The 8,469-nt window shown below is 40.1% G+C and overlaps 1 protein-coding gene across 1 annotated transcript in view; it reads left to right on the plus strand.

Moving 5' to 3' along the window:
* Positions 1 to 6,518, plus strand: part of LOC127422163 (protocadherin-16-like) — a 247,653-nt gene extending 241,135 nt beyond the window's left edge. The window contains exon 23 of the mRNA XM_051665501.1: positions 1,819 to 6,518. Coding sequence (XP_051521461.1) covers positions 1,819 to 4,418 — 2,600 coding nt within the window. The 3' untranslated portion in view covers positions 4,419 to 6,518. The remainder of the gene's footprint in view (positions 1 to 1,818) is intronic.
* Positions 6,519 to 8,469: the final 1,951 nt, after the last annotated feature.

Consider the following 8,469-nt stretch of genomic DNA (forward strand, 5'->3'; position numbering starts at 1 on the left):
TCTTTTTAAAGGTGCAATATGTAACAATTTCCATGTAATATTCGCCTTTTTTTTTTTGCAAATGTGTGAACGGCTTGTAACGCAACTTAAAAAATGAGCCCTTCCCGGACTTCCTAGGTTGCCTATTAAAGCCTGTAGACTGATTTTCATGTGAAGGGAGCGGGTCGCTTTTGCCGGGAAAATCCAAAGGATGTGACGTTTATGTGCGCTCCCGAGAGCCTTTCCTCAGATAAGTAATAGCTTCTCTTCCGCTATTCAACAGCGACAACAGTCTGCAACACTAGGTAACGTTATCTTAGAGATGGAATCCAGCAAACGGCCGGCTCCCAGCACAACACCGACTACTACACAAACTCAGAGTAAGCCAAAAAAAAATAATTAAAAAAAATAATAAACATTTATCTACTGAATCCTGTCTGGCTAAGTGGGAACGTGATCGTGGTCGAGTGAAAACTAGAGTGAACATCGGCAGGGCATTTGATTTCTAGAGATACCTTCGTTCGGTTTTGGGGATCAAAACCGACCCTGAATTGGCGTTCTTCTTATTGGACAGGTAAGCTTACATATCTGCAAAGCATGTGAAATATAGTGCCATAAGGATTGATCTGTGTAATTTTAGCTAACTTGATCTTGCCTGCTAACGCTGACGAATTGCAAGCTACCTTGCTTTGTAACTTTCAAATAATTTCAACGATCTTCTCTTTATACTAAAAGTCAGGTTAATGTCAATGTTAATCTGTAATTATTCAGCAAGGTAAACTACAATAACACATGAAATGAATGCTAGACAATGTTCAAGATAATGCAAAAAGCTCCATTCATTAGTGTAACGTAACTTGGTTATACAGAAAATATATACATTCTATTGTTATAAAACAATAGCACATCGATATTTAAAAATGACAGTTGTGATGGAATCACATCAATACTTAATTGTGTCAACATATTTATAATGTACAGTCTATTTTATAAAAAGCTACTAACATCATCCACCAAATTTAGCTAACAGCTATTGATAAAGCTGTCTAGCTAGCTAACGCTGACATAGGTTATCGTATAAATGCAGTCAATGTATCATGCAATGAAAAGTGATTACTTCAAACTACAGTCTTGCATAGTCAGACCTATATCCACACTTTGTTTTAGTCCTGTTCCAGCACTGGAAAGTCAAATATAATATGCAGTCTCAAAGTTTGTAGTAAAACAATCATAACTGTGTAATTTTAATTATGCTACCTCATCTGTTAGCATAATGCCGGTGAATCACGTTCAGCCTCTTTGTACATTACGTCATTGTTTTGGTCGATGCTCGCGTCCCTATGGAGTGTGTGCGTGATCACGTGCAACTGGTAGATGGCTGCAGTTCACTTAATGGCCACAGGTGTCATTAATAACAAGGGTTTCTGAATCTTACATACTGCACCTTTAAGAGGACTCACTTGTGAACACCCGCTCATGAACATTATTTCTATTGGCAGGCATCTTTGCCTATGACAATTTTGGTCACCAGAAAATACATATTAGTATATATATATATATATATATATATATATATATATATATATTTTTTTTATGTTAATATTCATATTGCAGTTCTAATCTCAATCGCAATATTTTTTCAAAATAATCGCAATTACATTTTTTTGTCCAAATCGTTCAGCCCTACTAGAAAACTAGCAAAGATCAGCTTAGGGTGGTTTATCCTGGGTTCTTTTTTCAGCAGTAGAATTTAATTGTTCTCGAAGACTTTATCATGTGTAAAGCATATGCTGAATTGTTTGTTTCAATCTGCTACTAAAATTTAATTTCTTTACATAGGCACTCTCTTCATCAAGCAAAAGGTTGAGTTTGACTCACAGCATCCTTCCATTTTGGTGGTGATTGAAGCTAGCGATAGTGGAACTCCTTCGTTGACTGCTCTTACCACTGTTCAGGTTCATGTGTCTGATGTCAATGACAATGCCCCTGTATTCCACCAGACAGAGTATAGAGCCTCTGTATCTGAAGATGAAGTTCCTGGTTCTACCATTCTAACCCTGGAAGCAGTGGATGTAGACCTATTTAGAGACAACTGTGGCTTTGATTTTGCCATTGCCAGTGGAAACATCGGCAATGCCTTCCAAATTGAGAGTAGTGTGCGCTTTCTCGAAGGCCATGGATTTCAGACTGTCGGAACACTGATCTTAGTTGATAAGCTTGACTTTGAGATTGTCAATTGCTACAATCTCACTATTGTGGTGTCAGACCGTGGAATCCCACAGCGAAGCTCTAGTGTCCCAGTGCTGATCAGTGTAACAGACACAAATGATAACCCACCAGCATTTAGCAAGGTGGAGTACAACATTGTCGTCAATGAAGGGGCAGAAACAGGAACAGAAATACTTAAACTTTCGGCTCTAGATCCTGATTCGACACCTTATGAAGTGGTTCAGTATTCTATCAGTTCTGGGGATGAATCTGAGATTTTTTCTGTAGATCGGTGGACTGGGTCCCTTCGTCTTCGGAGATCTCTAGATAGTGAGCAACAGTCCTCTCACATGCTCATCATTCAGGCCTTGGATGCTCAGGGCCACTTTGCTCTTGCCCCTGTAACTGTAGAGGTCAAGGACGTCAATAATAACCGACCTTACTTCCCTCTCAAAACACTCACAGCAAGCATTCGTGAAAACAAGCCCCAGAATGCTCTAGTTACTATACTTCATGCCATTGATCATGACAAAGGAGCATATGGGGAACTGAGATATTTCCTAATGTACAATTCAGGCAATGGTATAGATTCCTTTTTAGTTAACCAAACCTCTGGTGAGGTACGAACCCGTTTGACACTTGACTTTGAGAAGGTAAATGCTTTCAATTTTATCGCCCTGGCAATGGATGCAGGAAACTACACCGCTACTGTCAAAGTCCAGGTCTTTGTGACAGGTGAAGATGAATATGACCCTGTTTTCACAAACTCAGACTTTGCCTTCCGTGTACCAGAGGGTGCCAAGAAAGGGCAAAGCATTGGCCAGATGAATGCTAAGGATGAGGATGGAGGGATAGACGGCATTGTCCTCTACACACTTGCAAACAGTTCACCTTACTTCGAGGTCAACACGTCTACTGGGGTGATATCCCTGAAGATGGATGCCTATCATCGACATGTCAGCCGGTCCAAAAGGGAGACACGTCAGATGACGCTGGATGTAATTGCCCACAGTCCATTAGAAAACTCACGCACAGCTTCTGCCCACATTACCATTGATGTTACCCATACATCATTTGGCATGGCCACAGACATGAATGTGGTGCTTGTCAGTACAATTGCTGCTTCCTTGGCAGCCATTGTGGTCTTGATCATAATTGTTGTGGTGATCTTCCTCTTGAGATCCCAAAGGTACAAAGAACAAGAAACTTGCACCAGGATAGTCGACCATGGTACCGTTCTGCAGAGCCTTGAAGATTTGAAAGTTCCAGGGAGTGAGAAGCTCTACCATCAGACCCTTCCTGGGTATGCAGCAGATCAAGCCAGAAATGGAGGAGCTGCCTATACACGAGGTGGGTCACTTGATCCATCCCACTCAAGTGGACGTGGCTCAGCCGAAGCAGAAGCTGCAGAGGATGATGAGATCCGGATGATTAACGAGTATCCACAAGTTTCCAGCATCTCTTCATCCATGCAGGAACACATAGCTGCTCGAGGGCCTGACTCGGGAATCCAGCAAGATGCTGATCAGCTATCTGAAATCTCCTGTGAGCCAGGGATGGATGCAAACCAATGGTTCAAAGCGAAAAAGTTGGCAAGTTTAAGTGGGACACTATTAGCAAGCCAGTTGCCAGCCTATCGGGATGAGGCAGGTGGATATCTTGGGGTTGGAAGAGGTCTTAACCTCTCACATCCAAAAGATTATACTTTTCCAGAGGATGGTAAGCCTGCTGTTGATGGTTCTCTCACAGCAATTGTTGCTAGTGACGAGGAACTGAGGGGCAGCTACAACTGGGATTATCTCCTCAACTGGTGCCCTCAGTTTCAGCCCTTGGCTAATGTCTTCACAGAAATTGCCCGATTAAAAGATGAGAATGCACCGCCTAACCCTCGGCGGCCTTTTCAGCATAAAATAAAGATTGATCCCAAGCCTAGAATTGACCCCCCTCCCCTTATTACCTCTGTAGCTCATCCAGGGGCCAAAACTGTTCTTCCAAAACCTGCTGTTGGGCGAACATTTCCCCACTTGTCCTTACTGCAACGGTCACCCATCGACCATGATGGCTCTGTTTCCTCAATAGCCATGTCTCCAAGTTTCTCTCCATCGCTGTCTCCACTTGCTGCCCATTCCCCAGCCATCTCTCCTTACGGGGTCACACAAGGTCACTCTTCCTCTGTTATCAATACCCCTGAACACTCTCTAGAGAATGAGGAGACAGAACTGAGGATATAACCCCTTACTTTTGTCATTGGAGACCTCACCAGAATGCATTCCCACCTGACTCATGTACTCTAAAAATGCCTCTGGCATAGTCCTAAACATTATGTTGTGTGTCATGTTGCCCTGCTGGCTGGCCAGAGGTTTCAGAATGCATTGTGTTTTTGACACCTTTCTTTAGACTCACTGACTTGAGTTCTAAAAAAGTTAAAATGGCTATTGTGAAATGCTGTTGGCAAGTTTCATGAACATCAACAGACATCTGCCAGCATCTGCACATTATAAAGGACAGTTATTGGTTGATGTCAATGTTTTGTAAGAAAGAACATTTTGTATTATATATTTTTGTACTGATGTTTTTGTTGTTGTTGTTTAGAAAATGACATATGTCAAACGGTTGCTATAACCTGTGATTTTATTGACATACATTTATATTTGTTTATTTGAGGCAGTAAAAGTATGTTTGTTATGAATGTTAATTTTAGTTTATTAACAGTTGCAATTATAAAGTGTTCTAAGTATGTTCAGTATTATGTTTTGCTGTTAGTATTTATGAAAAGGTTATCTGCAAAATGACAATACGTGTACAGTGTTTGGAAGGTTTTCTACATGCTGCTCCCTCTCCCATAGCCTGGCTAATGGGGACATAACTGAAGCTTATGAAACTAAATATCAAAATATTAAATATCAAACTATAGTGCAAGAACAGGAGCCATATGTACTGTATGGTAATTTCAATTGAAAATGGCTGACTTTGCAATAAATAAGCTCTAATTTGATAACTTAATATTTCTTAGCTTGACCTGTTGGTTCTCCCTCACTGGATGTTTATGTTCGAATAAATACACCAAGGTATCCAATAATGTGTTTGATTTGGCCCAAATAAAGAATACAACTCCACACTACTCCCTAGTATTGGTACTGAAATGTATAGGTACATTTTTGTAGCATGTTTCATACGCTAGTCTGGTTAAAGAATTGCTCAGTTTTGCTAATTATCAACAGAATGCTGGATTGTTTTTGTTTTAATGTCTGTAAATTGCATTGCTAGATAATGTTACACCCATATTTGTTGAAAAACAGTTTGATTTGATTTTAGAGAAATCTTTGTTACTCCAATGTATAGTTTGCATAGTTAAGTCAAATATTTCAAACTAAATAATGGTGGCATAAGACATTTTCTAAAATTTTCTTTACAGAACTAATGTGCTGCCTTGATTTGAAGTGATTATTAAACATTTTTCCTAAATTGATTTACATTATTTGCTTAGGACTATTGTAAATGTTTCCTTAAGACTATACTGCATTTTTTTATATATTTTTTTTTTTTTATGAAATGTTGAACTCAATTTAATTGTCAACAGACTTTGTTATTCTCAGATGCCCATGAAAAAAGGCTCAACCTTATAATTATGAAAACCACAGTGCCTATTGAAAAAAAAAAAAAAAAAGATTATGTTTGTAAGTAATTGTTGAAATGGTTGATCAGATCCTCAAGGTTATAGGAGTAAATCATTATTACAGTTAAAAGATTTAGTCCATCTTTTTTTTTTAGAGTGAGTTGAGCTTTGCAGGAATATGCCTGTCCCTCTCCTTGTAAAAGAGTCCTATATTTATGGAAGATATTATTTTACTTTTGTTATGTACACAAACTATTCCTCATACTTTCATGTTAACTGTGAAATGTGTTCTATTCATGCTGCCTCTGAAGAAAATAAATAATGTTCTCTTGTTGACACTGTTGCTTCAAATACAGGTTCATAGTATTATATAGGTGAATGAAATCCGTTTTCAGTTATCAATAGCACTGTGGTCCAGAAATATGCCAGTGTTACCTTTGTACCCCATCGTCAAAAGGGCATTGATACTCTAATCAGGAAACACGGATTTTTTCCCACCGTATTACTTAAAGACCTTAAAGAGTAACGTTTTTCTGTATTTGCCTGTATGTGCCTGATTAAAATGTTTTTACAGTAATAAGCCTTAAACAACTTTATCTGTTTCTTAATAATGTGCATATATGATTTAAAAAGCATGAATGCATTGATAATAAAGGTTTTTAGGTCTTGAAAAAAAAAACAACTGTTTTGCAAATTTAAAGGTTCCAAATGATATGTTCATACACGGTTTCAGGTTGATGCAGTTGGTTGCCATTATTTTCTATCTCATCCATGTTTTTCTTTTAAATTGAATGAGTGTTTAGTTTGACTTGAGGCTGGGACCCTTCACATCCAATTGTGATCATCTCAAAAGGAATAAGGTATTTTGACCTTCAACGATATTCATAAAGAATGGAGTGGTAGCTAAGTCTGGGAATCTTCTGTACTTTAAACATGCAGAGTAAAAGTGACTAACTGGACTCCAAACAGATTCCAGATGTACAGCTAGAAATGGGTGAAATATGTAGTTTTACTGTATATGTGTAAAATAAAAATATGTGTGATTTCCCCTTTGTATAAAATAAATACTTTACATATGGGATACTTAATATTTAGTTCTCTAAAGAATCTACAGGAATACAAAAATCATAGAAGTTTAGATTAGAGGTTGAGCGTTAGTGGATTTTACCGATACCGATAACTAAGTTCGTGGAAAAGGTTGATAACCGATTAATTGGCCGATAGTTTTAAAAATCGGTTTATAGAATGTTAAAAATCCCAGATGCAGTTAATTGTTCATCCAAAATCCCCCAAAAAATCAGAAAAAATAAGATTTGGTTCATAATGCAGGACTTAAAACTATAAACAAGCCTGAAACACATTTATAGGCCAGGAACACACTCACTAAGGAAAACAGTGTGGCTAAAAGAAGCTACTCTGAAAAGCTGAAAAACCAGTTTTCAGCCAACGATCCTGCATCTGTGTGGAAAGGCCTAAAAAGCATCACCAAGTACAAGACACCTCCCCCTCGCTCTGTAGTGAGTCAACCAATGGCTGATGAAGTGAATGTGTTTTACTGCAGGTTCGACAAGCCCAGTCTCACACCCCTCCCCCGCTCTGATCTTCACTTCACACACACACACCAACACCTCCTGGAACCCCCCTCCTGCTACTCAGTCTGCACTTATGATCTGTGAGGAGGATGTGTGCAGGGTCTTTCAGAAACAAAAGACTAGGAAAGCTTCAGGCCCAGATGGTGTTTCACCTGCCTGTGTGAAAGTCTGCACAGACCAACTGGCCCATATCTTCACACAGATCTTCAACAGATCACTGGAGCAGTGTGAAGTTCCCTGCAAGACCCCCCCCCCCCACTTATGTCACAGGACTTAATGACTACAGACCTGTCGCTCTCATGTCTGTGGTCATGAAGTCGTTTGAGAGACTGGTTTTGGCCTACCTGAAGGACATCACTGGACCCCTGCTGGACCCTCTTCAGTTTGCTTACCAAGCAAACAGGTCTGTGGATGATGCCGTCAATATGGGATTGCATTATATCCTGCAACACCTCGACAGACCTGGGACTTATGCAAGGATCCTATTTGTGGACTTCAGTTCAGCCTTCAATACCATCATGCCTGATCTTCTCTCAACCAAACTGACCCAGCTGTCCGTGCCCACCCCAATCTGTCGATGGATCACCAGCTTTCTGACCGATAGGCAGCAGCTAGTGAGACTGGGGAAACTCAGATCCGGGACCCTCACTATTAGCACTGGTGCTCCTCAGGAATGCGTTCTCACTCCACTGCTCTTCTCCCTGTATACGAATGACTGCACTGCAAAAGACTCCACTGTCAAGCTCCTGAAGTTTGCAGACAACACCACGGTAATCTGCCTCATCCGCGATGGTGACGAGTCTGCATACAGATGGGAGGTTGAACAGCTGGCTGTCTGGTGCTGTCACTACAACCTTGAGCTGAACATGCTCAAAACAGTGGAGATGATAGTGGACTTCAGGAGAAATCCCAACAGATCCCAGCAGAGGCTGTACTTCCTTCGCCAGCTGAGGAAGTTCAACCTGCCACAGGAGCTGCTGACACAGTTCTACTCGGCCATTATTGAGCCTGTCCTGTGTACATCTATAACTGTCTGGTTTGGTTCAGCCACCAAATCAGACAGAAGGAAACTAC

The sequence above is a fragment of the Myxocyprinus asiaticus genome, chromosome 31, assembly GCF_019703515.2.
Source record: "Myxocyprinus asiaticus isolate MX2 ecotype Aquarium Trade chromosome 31, UBuf_Myxa_2, whole genome shotgun sequence".
NCBI lineage: Eukaryota > Metazoa > Chordata > Actinopteri > Cypriniformes > Catostomidae > Myxocyprinus > Myxocyprinus asiaticus.